Below are 23,523 nucleotides of genomic sequence, written 5' to 3' on the forward strand. Positions count from 1 at the left end.
CCAGGGTCTCTTTCTTCTTATCAATAAGCTCTATCTCATAAATTGTTCAACCTATCAGATCTACAACGCGGTCAACGAACGTGGGTCCGACAAATATTTCCTCTTTGGGGATAGTTTATCGTGGCCAAGTATGAACTTCAAGCTGTACGACAAGGCGAGACTTGCCAATCACGGCGTTATACAAAGGCCATTTTTCAAGTATCAGTTTACTACTTCTGTATTTTAATTCTTGCTCAAAGGCGGGGTGGATCTATATATGACTCCCATCCCCCACCACAATCCAGTCTCAGTTCAAATCAAGCATCTGCAGTAAGCATCACTTGGTTCATCATTTTTTTCTTTTTCCACACCAACACTTCGGCGCAATCCATACAATGGGTGACTATACACCAGAATTGGCAACAGCTTCAGTGCCTACCCCATCTGAGAAGCTGGTCGACTCCACTGGCATCAAACCATCCAGCGGAGTTCTTTACCACCAACTGCGAAATGAGCCCTTGAACATTGTTGGCGGTCGAGGCAGCTACCTGATAACTGAGGATGGTCTGGAAATTATCGATGCGACATGCGGTGCAGCTGTATCCTGTCTGGGTCACAGCGACGAGCGTGTCCACGAAGCCATCTTGGACCAGTTGAAGAAAATTCCCTACTGTTATTCTATGTTCTTCACCAACAGTGCTGCGGAGAGTTTGGCAAAGCTTCTGGTAGACTCAACCGGAGGCAAGATGTCTCGTGCCTACATCGTGAGCTCGGGTAAGAAACATGTCTATGCCGAATCACAATTGGTTTACTAAAATCACAATAGGTACCGAAGCGGTCGAAGCTGCTGTGAAGATGGCTATTCAATACTACACAGAGTTGCCCGTTCCTGAGCCCCAGCGGGTGAATATCATTTCTCGAAAGTCATCCTACCACGGAAATACCCTCGGGTCACTTGCTGTTGGACACCACGCTTCTCGACGGAGGATCTACGAAAGTCTTCTTTCGAAGAATATTCACCACGTGCCCCAATGCTATCCCTACCGCAGGATGGATACCAATGAAAGCACCGAAGACTACGTTGCAAGACTGGCCCAAGAACTGGAGGACGAATTCCAAAGACTTGGCCCCAGCACTGTCTGTGCATTCGTGGCCGAGACAATGCCTGGTGCCGTGAGTAAAACGGAGTCCCGTCATGCTAAACCTGCTAATTATTTCCATAGACACTTGGCTGTGTCCCCCCATTGCCTGGCTACCTCAAGGCACTGAAAGCCGTCTGCGAGCGACATGGAGCGCTCTTCATCCTAGATGAAGTCATGTCCGGCATGGGCCGCACGGGAACCCTCCATGCTTGGGAGCAAGAAGATGTCGTCCCTGATCTCCAAACAATTGCCAAGGGACTCGGTGCCGGCTATGCTCCGATCGCAGGGTTGCTCATCAACAAGCACGTCGTCGACACTCTGAACAAGGGCACCGGCGCTTTTGTCCACAGCCAGACATACCAGGGACACCCAGTCGCCTGTGCGGCTGCATATAGGGTGCAGCAGATCATACAAGAGGACAACCTGCTACCGAATGTGCGGGCGATGGGAGAATACCTGGGTCAGCGTCTTCACGAGCGTTTGGATAGTCACCCCCATGTTGGTGATATTCGAGGCAGGGGATTATTCTGGGCTGTGAGTTTTCTTCTTCCTTTACTACTTTGTCGTCACTAACATGACTATAGATGGAATTTGTTCAGGATAAAGAGACGAAAGAGCCATATCCGCCTTCCAAGGCGCTTTCTCGGACCCTGCATGCGACAGGACTCAAGCCTGCACATGCGATTTCGTTGATGCCCGGAAATGGTGGTATCGATGGTGTCAATGGGGATCATATTATCCTGGCGCCGCCTTACAATACTAACCGAGAGGAGATTGATTTGATAGTCGATCGAACCGTTCGGGTCATTCAGGAGGTTCTGGGATAAAGGTTTCTTTGTGAATCAGTCTCTGTCGTATCTTCCTACAATTAGCTTCGTTAAATTGCCACTCAATTTTTAATCAATCACAATGAATGACTCCTTGCGCATGTAATGGTAACTCAATAGCGCTGTATATATATGTAGGTGGGAGGTTGTCTTCCCAGAAATTTCAAAAGAACTCACTATAGCCACTCCGGTTCACCTTGTTCTCACTTTTCGTGCATTGCAATACATGTAATCTTAGCATATCTTATAAATTTAATCTGGTCTAGTGTCATTGCAATATATATGGATCGTCCCGAGTGTTGATAGCAATCTAATTGGTCAATCGTCAGGTGACCGTCGTATATGTAGATAAGGCTGCGGGGAAACAAGACTCATATAACCCATGTCCCTACTATATTAATTATTTGTGGATCTCTCACTAGCTACTCCGTAGAGGTGGATCATTTGTTTGATCGACGAGATGCCTCGAAGCGACAAGTTTTCACGGTCACGGACTGGTATGACGACTCATTCCAAGCCGAAGTGTAGGTGCTAATATATATATGGAAAAAGGATGTCTACAATGTCGAAAAAAGCACAATAAATGTGACGAACAACAGCCAATTTGCTCATTTTGTGCTTCACGGGATTTGGACTGTCAATATTCATCGGGTATCAAATGGGTTCGACCGAAAGAGCCAATTCCGACAAGACATAAGCCTCGCGGCAAAGACACCCGTCGAGCAATCGAACAAAACATACTAGGTCGACCTTCGGCACTTTTCGCACGGACATGTTTTGAGTCCGCGGAAGACAAATCTGCCTGGGAGTATTGTACGTCACTTCACGCCATATAATTGGAACCGGAATGCCTAATCAAGAATACTTGCACAGACATAAGCCTCGTTTCATCCAATGTCCCCGCTGTAGATGGCCCGGACAACCCCTACCGGCAGGTCTCCATCCCAGCCCTATCATCACCAATTCTTCTCGAGACTATTGTCTGTATATCGACAGAACATATGCTCAATTTCGGATTAGCCAGCATTGATCTCGCTGCCAAGCGCCAGCAGAGAATGCTCAGAACGCTCGGACAAAACCTGCTCAGTATCGACGACAAGGCCGCCTGCGGTGCAGGTACAGTCGTATCCAGAAACAAACACGAGCGAGAAGCGCTCCTTACAGCCGTTGTTCTTCAGGGGATCGTCGTCGCACAGTCAGCAGATGGCGTACTGGAGCCCCACGTCAAGTGCGCCTCTTGGCTCATGGAAGCAGTAGGCTACTACGACAAGATACCACAAAATCCCATCGCACGCATGACGGTACAACGCTTCGGCATGGTCGATGTAATGCTAGCCATCTCACGACAGCGAAGGCCATACGCACCGCAGAACTTCATACTCAACCAACCCGACCAGCAGCGCTGGGACACCACCGAGCCCTCCTTCCACAAGATGACAGGATGCCCACAGCCACTGATGTGCTTCCTAGTACGAATAGCGCATCTAGCCTGCGACGTGAGCGATGGGCTCGAAACAAATATAGGCGAAGGCGCCATTCTCAACGAAGCATTCCAACTCGAGACCGAGCTTCGCGCCTGGGGATCCGGATATAATGGAATCCCACCGGCACAATGTGAGCGCACGCCTCTGGATATTCTTACCGAGTGCTTTTACTGGACTGCTCATTTGCTGCTTGCCCGTCGGGTGTTTCGAGACCAGACGTGCTCGCCACGCGTGCAGCATTTAGTGCATGTGTGTTTTGGGCTGATGGATCATCTGTCAACGGGTTGTGGGCCCGATTCGTCGCTGCCTCAGCCGTTTTACATTGCCGCGAGGGAGGCTATATCCCCTGAAGATCGTGTGTGGGTTCGACAGAAGCATGAGTCTATGACAGCTTATTATCGGGAACAACAGCGGAACTCGGCAATGGAGCTGATTGAACAGATCTGGGAAGCTACGGATAAGCTACGGGAGTTGGGTAATGGTTCCGGTTGGCCAACGGGGATTAAATTGTCAATTGTGGATAGTTACGTGCAAGCGCTTGATAGAGGGGCTTGTTTCTTCATCTTCTGACCAAGCTATTTTTTGGGGGCGTTTTTAAGGGGTTCTCTTTTCCCCGCTGGTAATTAGGGATGAACCGGTTCACGGAGAAAGCTTGAAACAATGAATAGTCTTAACTAGGGGTATTTGCCTAGATGGGAATGGCGGGATCTCGCATGCCAACAATTGAAGATGAGGCACTACATAGGGAGTACCGTTGGGCCTTATACTCGAAGGTTATTGCCTGTAGCACGGAGTAGTCGAAGGGGAGGAAGGAAAGGAACAAACGCTAGACTAGGATAGGAATTAGGGAGATAGGCCCCCATTTGGAGATTCATGAATTTGTGTTCACTATGAATTCAATGTGCACAATGTATAGGAAGTTGTACATAGTTATGTAGTTAGTTATACCATATGATCCATAAATGTACTCCGTATGTTGTATGCTCTACGGAGTACTCCGTATACGGAGTACCCCTTAAAGCGGAGTATCAGAAAACCGGATACGACGGATGTACGGAGTACGGAGTAGGGTAGACAAGTCTCAAGAGTTGCACCCTGAATTGAAGACCGGTCGGGTTGGGCCTAGAATGACCTGTCATGTTTCTAGGACCAATCATAATCAATTCTGGGGCGGGTACCTGAATGTTTCTCCTTTGGCGGTCCGCGGAACTGCACGTGTAACTGCATGTTTATTGGCCGAGTCCACTGGGTTAACCCCCTAGAACCATGGTCTCAATGCCGTCCAATAGTCAGTGGCTGCTGATTTTCGAATCAGGGGAAACTGCCAGGGGAAAAACTTCTACTCCGTACGAAGTACTCCCATTCATCCATGTTCACGTATCCCACTCGGTACACGTTAATTCGTCCAAATTGTACTCCGTGAAACGCATCGAGTTGTTAATAGTGTCTCAGATTCCTCGATCTCACCTAGATGCCGTTCGGTATTCAGGCGATCAGGTTCGTGTGGTTTATTTAACGCCCTTTAGTTGAACTAGTACCCCTGAGAAGAGACAGAGAGAGTCACACCGATCTAGTTGGACAAGACATAAACGCCGAGTAAGGGGAGTGGCACTCGTACCCCTCTCCAAAACAAATGTTCTGTGCCCTTATTGCTCCAGCGCTCCGTGATGCTGCTTGGGCTTATGCAGGTCAACGCAGGGGCCAAAACCAGTTTCTTTCCACTCCATATATCGCACACTCCATACACAGGACCTCGATGGAGAAATATTCATGGAATTTTTCGGTTTGAATCCATAGAAATCATTAAAAAGATAAAAACACGTAAGAGAACTAAAAAAAGGACAAACAAATCGAGGCCCTGATCGAAATAAAAAAAACCCGAAAAAAAAAACAATGGGCCCCCCCCACGAGGTGCCAATAGTCCACAAAGCCCCCGGTGCGTTGTCCATCCAAAGTCAACTGGTTCCCTGTGTAGTCAGCATCTCCCATCTCCTGATCCGCTTCCTTCTGCCTTCTGTGTTTCTCATCCCCCCCCATTCTTTTCTTTTTCTTTTGCGTCCGTTTCATTCTTTCACGGCGACATTATATCACTCATTTCTACCCAATTCATTCGTTTCCTCGAGAACGGTTTGCCCCCTCCCGTTCCCGCCCCGTTGATCGACTCAACCTGGGTATTTGAGCATTTGCCGAAACATCTTCATTGATTCTTCATTGATTCTTGTCGATATAGGGAGAAATTTTTCCCCTGCCATTCGTTCCCAGCTGCTTAGGCCAGCCTTTTTATTTATCACCTCGTTTTTGGACGCCTCTGCGACGCGCCCTTTCAACCCAACCACCCAGTCTCTAACGTGGACACCCTCGAAAACCATTCGATCCCTACGTTGGACTTCCGTTCATTTACATCTTCAACTTATCCCTCTCGCGCCTGTGGCTGCTTCGAGAATATCAGCATTTCCAACAATCTGTCTCCGCACCACAATCACACCCATCCCATTATTTGTCGGCCGGATCGTCACATCGTACCTTTTCATTCCGAACAAAAAAACTATATACACAACCTCAAGAAAGGCATATTGAACACCTTGAAACACATTTCCGATTACGTGCGATATATTTTCTACCGTACCACATTCCATTATGTCTTCGTTGACAGAAATGCATTACCCGCCAACCGACGCAATTGCGCCCACGGCATCGTCCTCCTCGCCTCCAGCTTCCACACCCTCTCCATCGACCTCGAGTGCTACCACGGCCCATTCCTCTGCTACGCGCCGACCTCCTCGCAAAAGCACCCTGACTCAACAGCAGAAAAACAACAAACGTCAACGTGCAACTCAGGATCAGCTTGTCCTTCTGGAGATCGAATTCAACAAAAACCCGACACCCACTGCAGCTACCAGAGAGCGCATTGCTTCGGATATTAACATGACGGAGCGGTCTGTTCAAATCTGGTTCCAGAACCGGTACGTTCTACCCGGAATTGGTTTGTATCTGTATCTTTACTGACTCAAGATAGTCGCGCTAAAATCAAGATGCTGGCGAAAAAGAGCATTGAGACTGGTGAGGGATGCGATTCTATCCCAGAATCCATGCGACACTATCTCGCGATGCAGTTTGACCCGAACAAGCCTGGCGCAAGAGACCCCTTTGGACGTACTGGCGCATATGGCCCGCCGAGCATGTACGCAAACGAGACCAACCCTTCTGGCAAAGTTGGTATGTTGATGGCTCCCTCTGATCTAACCACCTGTTTAACTAACTCGTCTTTTTAGTGATCTCTCATTTCACTTGTCGTTCCTTGACTGTCGGCAGCTGGCGGCGCATTGGGCAAAACGCCATGGACTTGGTCGTTTTCTATTCCCCTGATAAGGCATGCATGACGTATTATATCAACAACGATGCTGCTGGCTATAAGATCGAGTATCCGTTCGCTTATATCAAGAACATCACCTTGGAAACCGGTGATCCAAGCCCTGGGCCGAATGGGGAACCACCTCGACCAGGCGGTCTTGTCGTGGAACTGAACCGCCCGCCGCACTTTTACATGGACTCATCTAACTCTGGAGGGTTTTATCAGTGCGGTGATTTCACCGAGGAACAGCAAGCTAGTCAGATCATGGTTCATCACCTGGGAGGCCATCCCAAGGTCTTGAGCGTTCAGCTTGCCAAGCTTGTGTCGTTGGAGTCCTTCCAGAACCGCCTGGCTTATTATAACAACAGCTTTACCATGCCGGCTGTGATGTCTCCGCCATTCATCCAGCGTCCTGCATCTCAGCCTAACCAGTTTGTTGCTCCCACTTACATGAACTTGTATCAGGACAGCAACCACTTGGGTTTCAACATGCCAGCTGCTCGCGGCCACAAACGCCAACGAAGCCGTTCAGTACCTGTTGCAGTTGATATCTCGTCATTCCAGAGTCCCATGTCTTCCTTCCACGTGCCTCCTCCACCCCCATTCAACCACACGGAGGCAGGCATCTACGCACCCGTTCCACAGTCAGTGCACCATCTTCCCACCGACCTGCGCATCGACACCCAAGGATATGGACTGGATTTCCGTACCAACCCCATGTCCGCGACGACCACCGGATCACCTACCGACTTCGCCAGTCCCATGTACAGCAACGGTGGCCAGGGCGAGATCACGCCAGTCGCCAGCATGGCGCCTCAGTTTAATGTGCCATTCGTCTCGGGCGGTTCAACCGATGCCTCGGCAATGGGCTCCCATGCTCCATCCCCTTACTCCAGCATGAGCCCTGCAGACCCGCTGATTGCAAACCACTCACCGCCACTGTCCAACATATCGCACGGCTCCTCCGATATGTATGGTTTCTCCCATGACCAGCAAACTGGCTTCGATGACGGTCTTTCGATGAACGATATGTACTCCAAGCATCACGTCAACTATGGCGTTTCCCACGAAAGCCCCAGCTTCGAACTGCCCATGCATGGCCTCTCTGCCCACCCTTCTCCTGGCATGGGTGATTACTCCCACGGTATGGCTAACTTGGATGAGATCAACTCCCAGGGCATGCCGACTGGGTCATGAACGAGTGCCTCTCGAGGTTATTGAGTTTGTGTTTCTCCTTCTGTCTCTTGATGTCTCACGGCCTTTTCTATGCATGCGGCGCTTTTGCTTGTCATGCGTTCTTTGGGGGATTTTTTTACCTTGGGAATTTCTTCATTGTCCAATTTCGAGAGCCTTGGCTAGGTGTTTGGTTTCGGTTTTTCTTTTTGCAAAACCCCCTCGATGGCTCTTTTTTGGATGATTCTCGTCTCGCTGGCGACGGCTAGGAAAGCGATTTTACCCTTTGATGTGTTTCTTGCGTGACATACCCTTATGTCTTCTTATATTGATTATACCCTTTCTATTCTGGGGCCGGTCCTGAAGCGATTTTTGTGCTTTTTGTTTCTGTTTTCCCGGCTGTCCCGGTTGAATCCAGGACTTTTTTTCCTCTTCTTTTTCTTCTCTTCTTCTCTTCTTTCTTTTCTTCTTTTCTTCTCTTCTTTTCTCCCGGCCAATTTACCATTCTTCATGTTTTTCTCTTTTGATTTATGACCGGGATCATTTTCTCATCTTCTTCTTTCCCCTTTTTCATTTTCAAATTCTATTTTACGTGGTTATGCCAAACAGACCGACTAGGACTGCGACTCCATTCCCCTCAATTTCCTTTTTTGTTCCATTTTGTGTGAATTTCTTCAAGGAGGGTGGTGCTATCTACCCTAAACTCCTGTGGTTACAATGACCCATTTCCACATCATGGGCCTGCAATCGAATTCTTGCACATGAGCTTGTTCTGTCAGCACCTGTTTGGGTCTGACATCCCACCCACGCCAATCCTCTGGGCTGCGCAGAGTTGTGATATCTTCTGCACGCCACCATACAAGTAGGACGGCGTGGAGCTGGCGGTATACGAGTGGGTGATTGACGCTAGGCTCTGAATCAATTCATTTTGTATCGCATACACCTTCATCTAGATTGTAGCTGTAATTCCTTCTCACTATACTGTACAATGGTAACTACATAGGTACTACTCGTATACATTATTATACAATGGTATCTTAAACCTCTTATATCAACCCAGCATCGCATGCCTTACGCCTGCTTCTGCTTTTCCCACCCCATCGGCAAGGGCGCCTTATACCCTCCCTTCTCCCTAAGGAACCATTCAATCCAAACCTCCATCTTTTCCAAAACATTCCGTTCCGGCTTCCCCTCCATCCCAACATCAAATACACCCTCCTTACACCAAACGCTCCACGACCCCATCATCCCCGCCATAAGCACATCTGTTCCAAGCCGGTCCCCAACAACAGCAATTTCATGCGGAGACTCAACAACCCCCCTCTCCCGGAACCATTGCACAACTTCCTCCCCGCAAAAAGGTTTCTTTTCTGTCCCCGCCGGTAGCCGGAAAACAGGGATGCGAAGATGCGCAAGCTGCGCTTCTAGCTCGGAGATTTCGCTGTCGAAGCGCGGGTGGCTACCGGCGCGGTTCGAGACAATCAGGATTGAGTCCGGGTTTGTGGTTTGGTTGAAGAGGGAGGTTGGCGAGGTGCGGAGGGAGGAGAGTTTGGCCAGGATCTGTGGAGGGAAGGAAGTTGTTTTCGCTGCGCAGAGCGTGTTGTCTTTGTCGAGGACTAGGGCGCGGATTGTGGGTGTGTGGGGGGGCTTTTCGGGTGGTGTTTGGAGTCCTTTCTTTGCATTGATTAGGTGTGGTCCTAGGTTCTCGGGGAGGTGGGTGAAGGTTGGGATGGTGAGGTGTGGGAGGAATTGTGTTGGTTGTTTGAGGAGGGTTTGGACGGCGTGGTTGAAGCCGCGTAGATTGGAATTGGGTGAGCCGGCCATTATGGTGATATTTGAATTTTGACGTAGAATTATCGACGGTGTAGAGATTGCTATTGGATACACATTATGTGGAGATGTTCGTGACTTTTTGAGGTTGGAGTTGTTGTTTGGTCGGGATTAAGAAGAGACAGAGAGAGCCCAAAGCGGAGAGGATGAGCTTAGCCGCAAAACTCGCCTTTCTCTTAACCTCCACTTACTCCGACCTCATCACTGTCCCACCATCTCCCCACGATCACCCATTGCTTTGATTCGTGCCTTTTTTTGCGCGAGGGAAGCTCTCAGGTTTATTTTCGACTTTTGTTAACCGCTTTCCATCCTCGCTCGCCGTCACACAGTCAAAATGGGCAAGCTCACCTCCACGATCGGCATCCCGATCAAGCTCCTCAACGAAGCGCAGGTGCGTTACAGTCCCTGATATCGCCATTTCGATTCCTGGATCAGAAGGCAGGATACACGCATGATGTCGCGAAAATGGATGTTGGCGTGGATAGCGCGAGACAGATGGGCTAATATCGTTTTTGAATAGGGCCATGTCGTGACGATTGAGATCACATCCGGAGTCGTCTACCGGGGGAAACTCTTGGAAGGTGCGTGGCTTTTTCTACTCGAGGTTTTTTCCGGGTGTCTGCTCTCTATTCATAGAGGCGGTCTACAAACAAGCTTCGGGGAATGTCTTTGTTGCGCAATTCGAAAACTAACATACATTTCCCACAGCCGAGGATAACATGAACGTTCAGCTCAAGGACATCACTGTCACCGCTCGCGATGGCCGTGTCTCCCATCTCGACCAGGTCTACATTCGCGGCAGCCACGTGCGATTCTTCATCGTGCCTGATATGCTCCGGTACGTTAAACCTTGATATCCAGCTTTTTGGGTCGCGATTTCGCGAACTGCGCATCTTGAATTTCGCCTTGCTGACTGGCATGTTTCTTTTAGTAATGCTCCCATGTTCCGTACACGAGGCCAGCGCGGGCGCGGTGTCGGTTTGGCGCGTGGTAAGGCTACAGTGCAGCGTGCACGTGGCCAGCGCGGTCGGGGTTAGATGTTATGTGGAAGAGATGAAATCGCAGTTTCAAGGCCTCACAAATTCAAGAGTGGTTGGCGTTTTTCTTTGTTTTCTTGGTTCTTAGGGGATTTCTTTTTCGGGCTTTGATCTTGCGAAGTCTTAAAATATCGGCTGGCATTTGTTCTTGTAGATGCTTTGTCAGACCACCATTCAATTTATGAATCAATACCCGACATGAATCTCCCAGTTCCATGAGTTGAAGCACTGTCCGTGTATGTTTAGCTCACACGGCCCTATCTAGTATTGATATCGATTCAATGCCTTGGATGGCAGGTCATCTACGGCGAACAGCACATTAAGCGTAGCAAAAGCTCCATGCCTACGGAATCAACCTATCTAGGTAGCTAATTAAGGCCTACAAAGAAAAGCGGGAAACACTCATTGGCCATGAGCTAAACAATTCAGACAACATGGGCGGGCCGGGGACTGTGTGGACCGTACGTACATGAGAGCTCCCGCCGCTTTTAGAAAGGGCTGTGTAAATGTGAGCACAGCGATCGTGTACGATTATGTCACGTGACTGTTCGTTCCCTATGTAGAAATACACACCTCTAGAGGTCGTTCCTTCCCATCCTCCACCTTTGCGTACAACCTTGGAATGATAGCCTAATGAAGCAAAGGAATATCTTTCTGGAAGATGCAACGTCCACACCAGCAAGTATAAACCCCCCCTCCTTCTCGTCTGAGCCTTGAAATTCGTATGCTACTCGTCGCGAATTCATGATGTGGTGACAGCAGCCCTGTATACCAAAGCGGTTTCCATGTTGTACGGAGAAGGTCTGGGTTACAGGGTTAGGTATATAAGATATGGACCTGAATCAATTGGATACACAATACTCCCTAAGGTGAATATATTAAGACAAATAACAACACTTGAGGACGTTGAATCCCCAACAATTGAACAAGAAAAAACAAACAAACAGAAAACACGTTCCTTAATTTTCCTTTGCCCTCGAGCTTCAAAACCCATGCCTCTTATGTCAGATCAGAATACTACCTATTTGGCAATTGCCGAGGCTTCCCGCAGCTTTGGCAACTAGCTCATTTTCCCCTGTTGCAAATATCCCCCAACACTTCACAGAATCGATCCAGAAGTACATCTACCTCATTCTTTCTGAGAATGGAGTTGGATGACTCGATCACAAACAAAGCAGTCGTGCTAGTAGGAAATACAAGCAACCACACGATATCCTCGGGGGGAGATTGAAGAATTGCGCGCTCTTCTGGCAGGACACCAGACCGAACTCTGTTCTTACACTTTTGTTGTAGTTTTGAAACACCACCACTGATCCCAATTTGGTTCCTGATGACCAATTGGTGCAATTGCCCACGATTTCATTCCATCCAATGGTCTCAAATCTGATACTCTCACCATGCTGAGACTGGACAGCACGAAGTAGCTCATGGGGAGTGTCAGACTTTAGTGTTTGTTGAACCCGGACTGGGATGGTATTAATGCAGGGGCCGAGAACTTCAGTAATACCCGGAAGGAGTAGATTTCGGGCAGTGATCAATTGCCCGAAGACAACGTCCGAGGAGCCTGTCCATTCCTGCAGCACTGTTGCCCAGGCTACTTTGATAACCGTAGCCATGGTTATCCCAGCAGGGGGCGTGGGCAAAGACATCTCCCTCTCAAAGCCCACACTTTTCTCCTCCACGACCGGAATGGTGGGGAAGGGACTTGGAGTGACTTGCGAATCCTGGAGTAGATTTCCCCAGAATTCGTACGCCTCGGGGGTTCTCTGTCGGAAGCATTCACGGGTATAAGCGGAAAAGTCAGATTCAATGTGTGCTTCTTGGTTATTGTATTGGGCCCATAGATCAGACACAAGCTTCTGGAGACTGATTGCATCGTATTGGGCATGTAGCAGTCTGATGATCAGGATGAAGTGGTCTGGTGCATCTTGGACTAGTTTGAACTCAACTCGGGGCTCATCTGCGTGGTACGTCTTCTGCAGTTCTGCCTCGCAGGAGGATTTTGCCCAGTTCTGAGCACTTTGGCCTCCTGAGGGTTGAACCGCGAACGGCACATCTATACGGCGCAGAATAACCTGGAATATGTCCTCTCGGAAGGGGATAAAAATCGACCGCAAGATGGTATGCTTGTCGACAACCGCTTGGCAGGCGCGGTGGAGTTTCAATGGATCAACATGGCCCTTCAATTCATAAAGGTGATAGTCAAGCATATGTGTAGAAGCCAAGGTGTGCTGCTCCTCCAGTGTTGGGAAAGCGTCCTCGACCTGGTCTACCATCAACGGCGGTGGGAGATTGGCGAGAAACTCATCCCGGACTGCTTTGAACGGGTCATATGCCTCATCTGGGACTGAGGCATCAACCTTTTGATGGCACTCAACAAGTCTCAGTAGGGACGACGCTCGGAATATATCGGCCACCGCGATATACAAGCCGCTCTGCCGGCACTTAGTTACTAACTCCCGAGCAGTGATGGAGTTACCACCGAGGCCAAAGAAGTTGGACTGCATCCCTACCGTCGCCGATGGGAGGTTAAGCACCTGCGAACATACTGCTTGAAGGAGGGTCTCTTGGGCTGTAGTGGGATCTTGATGAACAGAGTCGTGGGAGATGTATGCCAATAGGTCTTTGCGGGACAGCTTAGATGCTTCTTCGCGCAGCGCTCGCCGATTCAGCTTACCAGTTGCAGTTTGTGGCAATACCACCGTGGCTACAATAGCCGCGGGTACCATGAAGCCGGGGAGAGCCTGATGTAGGTTTGACAAGGCGTTTCTAGCTTTCTGGCGGAAATCCTGAGTGGGTGAGGCAAAGAGGCCTTCTATCACACCATCACGTTGGAGCGTGGACTGCTGCTTTCCAATAGGAACGAAGGCAACCAGAAGTGGGTTTTGGGCTGTGTCATCTGCTGGAACAACCACGTCGACCACTGCTGGTTCATGGGTGTTGAATTGAGGGCACAGGTGGTGTTCGATCTCAGCAAGCTCGATTCGCTGGCCGCGAATTTTGACCATTCCGGTTCCTTTGCGGCCCAGCAAGTGTAAGGTTCCATCCTGCGGGTTGTACTTGACGAGATCACCGGTCCTCAAAAATCGACCATTGCTATCGGGTCGGAGCTGTTTTAGCCAAGCAGGATCATGTAAAAAGGTCATCCGGTTCTGCTCTGGATTATCCATATACCCTCTACTCAGACACGGCCCTTCGAGTAGGAGCTCTCCTTCCGCCCCAATTGGCATGAGGATGTCCGGATCATGAGGACTGACCACCCAAGGGGTTGCACATAGTGGCCGCTTGAATTGGCGAACATCGCAGCCGGGCTCGTTGCGACTGCCGTAACAGCAACCCTTCGAGTTCTCTGACATTCCATATAGAGACAAGAGGTTGACACCGCTGTGCTGCCACTTGGCCAGTTCGGTCGCCGCCATGGGCTCACCCACCATGACCAATGTCTTCAGTCCAGAAATCTCTCCTGGGTCCAGCAGGCGAAGGACCGATGGGGTCAGTTTGAGCCAATTTGCCTCGTGCTGACGAATTGCCCCAAGCAAGTCGTTCTGCAGCTGCTGTTCGGACGGCACACAGATACAGGCTCCCTGGGCAAGGGGAGCGAGCTGATCTGTGAGACTAACAATGAAGGCGTAAGAGGCATACTGTAACACGCGGGACTGAGGAGACAAACTAAGTTGTTGGGCGTAGTTTGTCAGGCCACTCGTGAAGGCTGTATGATCCATCGCAAACCTCTTGGGTTCTCCCGTGGAACCGGAGGTAAAGCCGGCATACATGATGTTATGCGGGTGAACAGTTGCGAGTTGTTGGGGCTCCGCTGCAGGAAGCTCTCTCATTTCTAAGTCTCGGGGAAGCACCCAGATGGGAACATCCAACTTCTCCGCCAGAGCTTCATGTTTGGCCGACACTAGGACGAGTTGTGGTTGAGCCTTGCGACACATCACTGCCAGTCGTTTTGCGGGTTGTGAGGCATCTAGGAGATAAAAGCACCCGCCTGCTTTTAGCACAGCGAAGATGGCCACTGTTGTCCACATGGATTTCTCCATGAGCAGACCAACAAACCGATCTGGGCCCACCCCGCTGGCGACTAAACGAGCAGCCATTTTCGACGCCTGCTCATCTAGTTCACCGAAGGTCAGCTTACCATCCCAGGCACTGATTGCTGGAGCCAATGGCTGTTCATGACAACGTTCCTCGATGAGGTGATGAGCGAGCTTTTCGACGCGTTGAGGGAGTGTTTCCGCATTCCACTGAAGTATCTTCTCAATGGATTCCGGGCTGCTCCCTTGGACGTCAGCAATAGAATTTTCGGGATTGTGTATGATACTGGTATAGACATGGCGCAGTTGGAAGAGAATAATCCTCAGAAGTTCTAGTACCAAAATTTGCCCATCAAAAATCGCTTGGACCAAGATGGCATCAGGCTGGATTCGGCAATGTATTTGCAGAGGACATGTGTTGACTTTCGGTTCAAAGCTTTCTTCTCCGTCTTTCCGAATCACCAGGATGTTATGGAATGTGTCGGTGCTCTGCGGTGTCTTATCCTGCGCAGTGATGATATCCTCCCCGTGATTTAATGCTTTCGTGACGGAAGCCTCTGGCTGAAGTCTCAGAATACATGGTAGCACATCAGAGTAGGATGGCCGCACCAGGCCAAACAGCACATCGGTTGAATTGGTAAAAGTGGTCAACACGATCCCCCATGCCACTGCCAAAGCGTTGACCGTTGCTGAATCTCTCCCAGCATCATTACAACCATCAATCACCAGGTCAAGCCGATCTTTCGCTGAGCCCTGGTAGCCATTGAATGACAAGTCAGGAAAGCCTGTCGGGTGAAAGTCTGTCAGGTGACTCATTTTATCATCGATTTTTGCTCTTCTTCTCACTTCTCAATGCAAGGCTTTTAGTCTCTCCCGATTCATCCGGATTCAAGAGTTCAGCTGCAGCCCTTTTTATGCCTCCGGCTTATAATGACAAAAATTTCACATTGTATCTCATCATTTTAGTAAACTATATTTGGCAATGTGGTTTTATACACATTACACATTACATAGCCTGTATAATCCAAAAAGTGTGTAATCTAAGAACCTCATTTACTAGTACGGAGTAGGGAGCTGAGAGCTGCAGCTACGTACATAATTAAGTTGCCCCACAGTTCACGACTGTTTCTTCAAAAACCAGGGAACTAGAGAATGTAGAACTGTGGGGGCTTACTCCGTACTCCTTACTAGCTGTTAGTATTTCTTGGTTGCGGCAGAGCTCAACAAATTAGGTCGATCACTTACCACATCGAGATATGATCGGGATGTAATTTTCACGACACGGGTGAAGCGATCAGGGTTTCTAGCTCGATCGAGCTAAATTACAACAGTATGGAGTACTAGGTTCCAATACACAGATATCCATATTCGGAAATTGTGATCGGCGTGTTGACAACTTGTCAGGTGGGCCCCCATTTTAGACACAGTGGGGAGTTAGATGCTCCAATCGGTTAAAAACTCCTGATGTATATATATATTTCGACTAGAATATACTCTGTACTGCGTAAAACACTACGTCGGGATCCTTGTATGATTCTAATCTGGACCTGGCTTTTTACAAAGTACTCCGTACAATGATCCACTTATTTGCAGCGCCCAACTCTTTCTTTCCTTGCTACAGCATGATCTATGCTCGGCCATATATTGCCATATCTGATACATTGATTTCTCTTGGAGTCTATTTGTTAATGTAGCTAGACAGGAACCATATGAAAAAAACATTATCATCACTCTATACTCTCGGGCGTGGGATGAATATAAGAAGAGAACAGTTTCTTATTATCAAGCCATATTACTGGAGGCTCAAGAAGTTGTTGTTCTTATATTGAGATTTCAAAGGATAGGTCGTTGCTAAATTAATCCCTTCCATTTCTCAATCATGTGCTAGTTAAAAAATTGTAAGAGGTCGCCTTCGGTCGAACCAACATTTCCGTTCGCTCCCTTCGATATAAGATCGATTGCTAAGCCCTTCAGTTTGCCCTTTGGATCTATCCGGGGCGTTTCAGATAATCCAGGTCCCGCCATGATTTGCCTAAAGAAAAGCATCCAGACCCCAATGAGAATCAAAGCTTCAGCGAACAATTCCGCGTCCAGATCTCGGTACCCCCGTACAAATCCTTGAGTCAATGAAATGAAGGAGCCAGCACCGCTAAAATGGTGTTGAATGTAGGTGACTGCCATCATATTGGCAAAGTCGTGGAGCTGGTTTTCATACGTAATAGTCTCCCAATCAATAACGGTAAGCTCTGTGCCAATTGGCAAAGATGAGTATTGAATGAGAATACTGTTCATCTCTGTTAGCATATTGTCATGAACATGGAAAGACAAAGCATACTTTCGCGAGGAAAAGTCCCCATGAATCACACCCTGCACTCTTTGGTCCTTCTTGATGAGAGCCGCGAGGACTGCTTGCCGCAGGATTTTATCCTCGCACTGATTGGCAACCGCTTCGTATAAAGGACTGGGTGTCTTGCAGTGAAGGTCTTCATTGTGCTGAAATGTCTTCAAAATTTGTTCTTCAATCAAACTCCTGCCCCAATTATGGAAACAAGCAAGCCATTGCCCGATCGCTTCGCCAATGGACATGATTTGGTCTTGGATAATGGGCCCAGGAGGAGGTGACAGAAGAAATGACTTCAACAACTGACTCTCGATTTTGTCCTCGACGAGTTGTATTTGTAACTCGGGAATGAAATGATATAGATGCACGGGTTTTATTGAGACGCCATTCTCCAAGATAGGCTTAAAGGCGCCAGTATCTTTGGCCATCTGCAGGAATGCCAGCTCGGCTGTCTGTAAATAATATTGTTAAACAAATACTCTTAATCCAAAGGAAAGAACATACAGATCGAGTGACATCTGAACATTGTCTAATAATGACACTCCGGCTTCCATCTGGCAACGGGTCGACCAACGATCCCCTGCAGATGCAATTCACGCTTCCGCCTACCAATCTCTCAACGGAGGAGCAGGCATAGGGGAGATGGGCCAAAATGTCAATAAATCGAACATCTTCTGCGTTTTCTTGCGGTGTACTCATCTTACTAGGACAGCCTCTTACTAGGACAGCCTCTTACTAGCACAGCTTAACACAATGAGAATGTGTTTGGAACAGCTGAACTATTGGCTAGCTCAGGTGATCTAATTGCTTTATGGGGCTTGGGACATGTATTTTAAATTAGTCAATCGGATTGCTTTATTCGGTACATAGATCGATCGATCGATCAATATTACATATACGTAGGTATGAAGCACTTGCCCCACAGTTCACCTCGTGTTCAAATTTCTTCAGAAAGATTAAAAGGAACTACTGCAAGAAGGTGGAACCCCTGACGCTTACGATATATCGACGTTTTTTAATGGTAAATTACCACGAAATTACCCCAAATACGAAAACAGTACAACTGTGTATTTTTCTGTACGAAGTATATCGTATTTTAATCTGGCTATAGTAGTATATATACTTGGGCAGACTGATACAGCTCATGCCCCCCTTTTGTGCCATTCATTATTGTACTTGCAAAATGATCTTTAATTCGTTACTGCCTCTTCCGTCGTTGCCTCAGGCTGATGTCTTTACTTACATCTTTCGCCATGGACGGCGAGATTATCCCAAAGACCGTGTTCTATATCAAGTAGACGGGACTGAGGAGACGTTGACGTTGAGCCAGTTAGAGCATCGAAGTCTGAAATTGGCTCGCCACTTGAGAGCCGAATATCAAATCCAACCTCAGGACGTGGTGGCGATATTTGCTCATGATCTAGTATGTCTATCTACATGGAAATAATTTGATTCACCTAACATTATCCCCAGATTCAATATCCCATTGCATACTTTGGTTGTGTCGCTGCGGGAGCCACGGTGGCCCTGATTCCAGTTCAGAAACAGCAAAATGAGACGGACGTTGTCTCGCATCTCAAACTGGTCAATGCAAAGCTGATTCTGACTGATCAAAAGCTGCTCTCCCTAACAAAGAAGGCATTGACCCAGTATCGCGATATTCCGCTACTTACGTTGGATCGCGGAACCGCATCATATCCGAATCTGGAAGACATACTGGTGGAATCGAGATGCCGCGATGATAGCCATTTCACGCCGGTTTTCGAATTGACTACCAATGCCCAGGCAGAAGGATACACAGGCTTTATCAATCGCACCAGCGGTTCTACTGGAAGTATGAAGTCGGTTCTGGTCAGCCATGCCCATTTCATCGCAACGATGGAAGCCACTCGCCTCACAGTTCCATCCACCACCAACCCGGACGAAGATGTTTGGATCTCCCCTCTGTCTCTCGGCTTCTTCATCAACGCCAAGTTGCATATGGGTCTTAACATCTTACTGGGAATTCCGGTGGTGCTGATGCGCGAATCTCTCGAATCATCCAATATCGATGTTATCCCCCGTCACGGGATCACGTTCCTCTTTGTTGCGCCCCCGTTGGCTGCGAAGCTTGCATCCGACCGCAGCGAAACAGACCTGAGCAGCATGAAATGGATATTGAGTGCGGGTAGCCCCATCAGCGAAGGTGTTCGCGATGCCCTGTCCTGCCGCTTTGACGGACTGCCATTGACAATGGAATGGGCCTCGGCCGAAACGATGCTCCTCACTATCCAGACCGAAGACGAATCTTCCCGCCGGCCTGGATCAAGTGGAACTCTGGTCAACGGTGTGCAGGCGAAGGTAATTGACACGGAAACTGGCGCTACTTGTGGGATTGGCGAGTCGGGAGAACTCTACGTGCGCAATAAGTTGGCGCGTTTCAAAGGATATAAGGACAACGAGGCGGCCAACCGTGCGTTTACTTCGGACGGATGGTTCCAGACAGGCGATTACGGGTACATAGATGAAGACAGCAACGTATACATCGTCGACCGTCTCAAGGAGCTGATCAAGGTTGGGGAGGGCTACGGATCACATGTTTCGGCCGCCGAGCTGGAGGGGATCATCTTTGGCCACCCTGCTGTAGGCAGTGTTGTTGTGGTGGGATGCCGTGATGAAGCCGCCCAGCTGGACCGACCGACTGCATTTGTTGTTTTAAAGCCGGAATTCCGTGAAATGCCAGCACAGATGAAGGAGGATATCGAGCGATATGCGGGTGAGAGACTGTCTGGTTTGCAATGTCTGTCTGGTGGAGTCCGCTGTATCGATCAGATTCCGGTGACGGGATTCAAGATAAACCGGAGAGCCTTGAGGAGCATGGCCTAGACCGATGCTAGCTGTTGAGGTCTGTGACTGCCTGAGACTTCGCCTCCTCCAACTAGATAGTAGATGCATCTGTTTTTGTGATAGTGATTCATCAAAGATCTTCTCTCCTAGCAGATTCGTTATCACTAACTTGACCTATAATTCTATGTAGCCATGGACTGTAAATCGGTATTACTATCTGGACCCCGAAAATTTCCTACTGCTCATGGGCAACTAGTAAATGATTGTATGGTATTCTCAGATAATTACGGTAACTAATACGGTACATGTATTATTGGTATCCTACCCAATTCCGACATCAATCCACGAAATTAGACATACGGACATCCACCCCAAGGGGCTGGAAATTTTGGATTTAGCACTACTGAGATAACTGAAGATCTTCAGGAGCTTCTTAGTCGCGTGTGATCTGCAAGTTCTCTCCGAGAACTGACAACTGATTCCACTCTGTGGTAGCTGGGTTGATCAATGACTAGCTGAGCTTACCTAGTACGGAGTAGGGTAGGTTAACTAACCCAAGAAACCTAATTTTTCCAGTTCTGCAATGTCAATAAACCCCTTTAGTCCGATGGATCGACATAATTGTGGCAGAGCTGACCGTAGTTTGATCAGATCCTGCAATGAACCTACATCCACTTTAAGCTCAACTTTAATATATTAAAATATGGTATGATGTGAATTCCCCGTATACCTTCACCAAGTATGGGTCGTCCATCTTAGAACACAGAAATTTTAAGAAATTATGTACCTTTTATATGGCATGTCTATGCAAAAGGCACTTAAACATAGCATATTTATAATTGGAATTTTTCCAGTCTCAGGAACAATTAGGCAGCATAAAGTGGGGCCTAGGGTTTATAAAAAAATGTATCTTTTTATTTAGTTAGAGCGGCTAAGAAGAAATATTAAGCGTTCTCTAAGTGTCAGTCTCTTACGTATGGTATTTTTTGAATGTAGTCTCTATTCCTCCTGATTAAATATATAAATTTTATTTTAGTGGCAAATCAATTAAACGAGACCTGTGTTATTTATTAATACTCTCCTTTACCGTGCAGCTAATAGGAGAGCTGTGAAAAGAAAGTGTTGGGCATATGTACCATTTGTATGAACATTCTATATAAAAGATATTTGATTTAATTTCTGTTTAGCGGGACAAACCCAACCCGAGTAAAATTCGGCTGGTAAGACGGCTATTAGCTTCCTAACTATATTGATCAAAAAAGAAAGAAAAAGAAATAAATCAACAAATAACCAATCCGACTGAAATATGCTAGGCCTACAGAACCAGATCCTTGGGCTTCTCCCATGGGAATAGAGAGTTGGTAAAGTGCCCATTCTTCGATGTTTGGTAGTATATGGGTTTCGTCAATCCCAACTTTTTCGCAATGAAAGCAGGCCGCATGTCGAAGTTCTCGAACACGACCTTTTCCAATTGCAAATTGGTCATCTTGCCAGTTCCATAGGTATCAACGAAAATACTCAATGGCTCGGCAACACCAATCGAGTATGACAGCTGGATAAGACACCGCTGTGCGAGGCCAGCATGGATGATCGATTTGGCGATCCATCGTGCCATGTACGCAGCAGAGCGATCAACCTGTGGAAATACTGAGCATCCCCTCAGTGTGGATCAGAAGTACAAAGAACACATACCTGGCGGTAATCTTTGCCGGAAAAAGCACCACCACCATGGGCGCCCCATCCACCGTAAGTATCGACGACGATCTTTCGGCCTGTGACACCAGCGAATTTCCCTGATGGTGTCACACCCAAGTCTCCAGTGGGTTGGATCTATTCCTGAATTAGTATTTTGGGGGAGATGCTTCTGGCACATGGAAAAACATACGTAGTAAACAGTCTGGTCATCCAGGTACTGCGCGGGAACCGCCTTGCAGATGACCTTTTCAAAAACTTCCCGTCGTAATTCCTCGACTGTCACATCCGGCGTATGCTGCGCCGTGAGAACAATAGTATGCACCCGCAACGGGACCGTCTCGCCATTCTTGCGTCTGGCGTATTCGATGGTGACTTGTGTCTTGGTGTCTGGTAGCAACCAGGGAAGAGTCCCATCCAAACGGGAAGTCTTCATTTGTCGCGTAATACGGTGTGAGAGATCAATGGTGAGGGGCCTAATGTGGTTAGCAAGTGGGAATGTCAACCCAACTCTGGAACGTACAGTGATTGTGGTGTTTCATTCGAGGCATAACCGAAAATGATGCCCTGGTCACCGGCGGCTTCGGTATCGGAAGTACTGAGGAATACCAATGGCGCAGCAACTTCGGGAGTAGTTCGTCGCTCGATGTGATCCATTACCTTGCAAGTCTTGTAATCGAGTTCCTGGTAGGCAGAGTCATATCCGATGTCCTTCAGGACCATGCGAACAATGGCATCGACATCAATTTGGGCTTGGGTGTCCAGGACACCAAACACAAAGATCAGGCCTGGTCGAGCGGCAGCTTCGATGGCGACTTTGGACAGGGGATCTTGTGTTAAACAAGCATCGAGGATGGCGTCTGCTATTTGATCACAAACTTTATCTGGGTGACCTTCCCCGACAGACTCGGAGGTGAAAAGAAAGGTGGGCTCAGTAATCTCAGTTTTAAGTAACATGATGGTTGGATATATTCGGGATCAGTCGGGGAACAAAATTTAACAAGGGCAAATGTAGGAAAATAGTATTTGCTAGATTGACACAACCAAAGGGGCGAGGAGCTCTATGTTTATGTAGCAAGATTTATAAAACTGGATTATCGGATTCCATTCTTGTAAAAGAGTATTCGAAACAGATCAAAGGTCATGGCCAGATTTCGCTATACATCTGATACAGTAAGTACGATATAGGTATTTATTGTATTTTATATAATTTCTGTCTTGCGTATTTTGCGTATTTTACGTTTTGTGGAGCCTAGGCTTCTTCTCTCTCATCATTTGAATCTTCTTCTGCTACGGAGTACTCCGTATGCAGATCACTAGTGTAGGAGGCCCCTGCTGGACAGACGTCCCCTGTCTCAAAGCGAACAACACCTGCATGCTAGAGATACATAGTTCTCACATTGTACGTAATAGCTCCTTCGGGCAGTTAGACAAGTCACGATTTCTACCATGTACGGAGTAATCCGTGCCATTCTCCCCATACCGTATCGGATCTCCTCGGCTTCTCTTTAGTCGATCTGGGATGCGGACCACTTTGTGCACCCCACCACGCTAATGAATATCGATACATACAGGATGAGGCCGCGGTAATCAATCCCATTGGAATATCATGGGAGTCCGATCTCTCCACTAATTTCCGATACACTGAAATCATCTGAAATTTACTGATTCTAAGGTTGCCATGACAGAAGTATCATTCCTATGAGCCGAAAGAAAATTATTTGGAAATCTCTATTAAATTGAAAGGCCGAACTTAGTGGGGGTTATTGAGATCTACTCATAATTTTATTATTCAAGCAGAAG

General features: G+C 48.0%; 9 protein-coding genes across 9 annotated transcripts; 5 read left to right on the forward strand and 4 right to left on the reverse strand.

Annotated features, from left to right (window-relative positions):
- Nucleotides 1–374: 374 nt before the first annotated feature.
- Nucleotides 375–1,948, forward strand: N7487_001138 (uncharacterized protein; the record flags this gene model as incomplete). The annotated part of the gene is made up of 4 exons (XM_056868886.1): nucleotides 375–753; nucleotides 806–1,152; nucleotides 1,203–1,655; nucleotides 1,706–1,948. The coding sequence occupies 4 exons, from the start codon at nucleotides 375–377 to the stop codon at nucleotides 1,946–1,948; spliced, it is 1,422 nt and encodes a 473-aa protein (XP_056733670.1).
- Nucleotides 1,949–2,408: 460 nt separating this feature from the next.
- On the forward strand, nucleotides 2,409–4,002 carry N7487_001139 (Zn(II)2Cys6 transcription factor; the record flags this gene model as incomplete). Its single annotated transcript, XM_056868887.1, has 3 exons — nucleotides 2,409–2,445; nucleotides 2,501–2,761; nucleotides 2,822–4,002. 3 exons carry the CDS (start codon nucleotides 2,409–2,411, stop codon nucleotides 4,000–4,002), a joined length of 1,479 nt encoding a protein of 492 aa, XP_056733671.1.
- Nucleotides 4,003–6,069: 2,067 nt separating this feature from the next.
- N7487_001140 (homeobox domain-containing protein) lies at nucleotides 6,070–7,981 on the forward strand (the record flags this gene model as incomplete). The annotated part of the gene is made up of 3 exons (XM_056868888.1): nucleotides 6,070–6,395; nucleotides 6,449–6,648; nucleotides 6,705–7,981. 3 exons carry the CDS (start codon nucleotides 6,070–6,072, stop codon nucleotides 7,979–7,981), a joined length of 1,803 nt encoding a protein of 600 aa, XP_056733672.1.
- Nucleotides 7,982–9,028: 1,047 nt separating this feature from the next.
- Nucleotides 9,029–9,781, reverse strand: N7487_001141 (phosphatidylglycerophosphatase; the record flags this gene model as incomplete). The annotated part of the gene is made up of 1 exon (XM_056868889.1): nucleotides 9,029–9,781. The coding sequence occupies one exon, from the start codon at nucleotides 9,779–9,781 to the stop codon at nucleotides 9,029–9,031; it is 753 nt and encodes a 250-aa protein (XP_056733673.1).
- A 340-nt stretch (nucleotides 9,782–10,121) lies between these two features.
- On the forward strand, nucleotides 10,122–10,824 carry N7487_001142 (putative small nuclear ribonucleoprotein SmD3; the record flags this gene model as incomplete). The annotated part of the gene is made up of 4 exons (XM_056868890.1): nucleotides 10,122–10,178; nucleotides 10,308–10,368; nucleotides 10,496–10,625; nucleotides 10,719–10,824. The coding sequence occupies 4 exons, from the start codon at nucleotides 10,122–10,124 to the stop codon at nucleotides 10,822–10,824; spliced, it is 354 nt and encodes a 117-aa protein (XP_056733674.1).
- A 1,163-nt stretch (nucleotides 10,825–11,987) lies between these two features.
- nrps6 (putative nonribosomal peptide synthase) lies at nucleotides 11,988–15,677 on the reverse strand (the record flags this gene model as incomplete). Its single annotated transcript, XM_056868891.1, has 1 exon — nucleotides 11,988–15,677. One exon carries the CDS (start codon nucleotides 15,675–15,677, stop codon nucleotides 11,988–11,990), a length of 3,690 nt encoding a protein of 1,229 aa, XP_056733675.1.
- Nucleotides 15,678–16,745: 1,068 nt separating this feature from the next.
- Nucleotides 16,746–17,901, reverse strand: N7487_001144 (uncharacterized protein; the record flags this gene model as incomplete). Its single annotated transcript, XM_056868892.1, has 2 exons — nucleotides 16,746–17,654; nucleotides 17,707–17,901. 2 exons carry the CDS (start codon nucleotides 17,899–17,901, stop codon nucleotides 16,746–16,748), a joined length of 1,104 nt encoding a protein of 367 aa, XP_056733676.1.
- Nucleotides 17,902–18,385: 484 nt separating this feature from the next.
- On the forward strand, nucleotides 18,386–20,067 carry N7487_001145 (AMP-binding enzyme domain protein; the record flags this gene model as incomplete). Its single annotated transcript, XM_056868893.1, has 2 exons — nucleotides 18,386–18,625; nucleotides 18,676–20,067. The coding sequence occupies 2 exons, from the start codon at nucleotides 18,386–18,388 to the stop codon at nucleotides 20,065–20,067; spliced, it is 1,632 nt and encodes a 543-aa protein (XP_056733677.1).
- A 1,276-nt stretch (nucleotides 20,068–21,343) lies between these two features.
- On the reverse strand, nucleotides 21,344–22,677 carry N7487_001146 (methionine adenosyltransferase; the record flags this gene model as incomplete). Its single annotated transcript, XM_056868894.1, has 4 exons — nucleotides 21,344–21,664; nucleotides 21,721–21,858; nucleotides 21,914–22,196; nucleotides 22,244–22,677. 4 exons carry the CDS (start codon nucleotides 22,675–22,677, stop codon nucleotides 21,344–21,346), a joined length of 1,176 nt encoding a protein of 391 aa, XP_056733678.1.
- Between the last annotated feature and the right edge of the window lie 846 nt (nucleotides 22,678–23,523).

The sequence above is a fragment of the Penicillium crustosum genome (assembly GCF_028827405.1).
Source record: "Penicillium crustosum strain IBT 35664 chromosome Unknown utg000001l_segment0_segment0, whole genome shotgun sequence".
NCBI classification, from domain to species: domain Eukaryota; kingdom Fungi; phylum Ascomycota; class Eurotiomycetes; order Eurotiales; family Aspergillaceae; genus Penicillium; species Penicillium crustosum.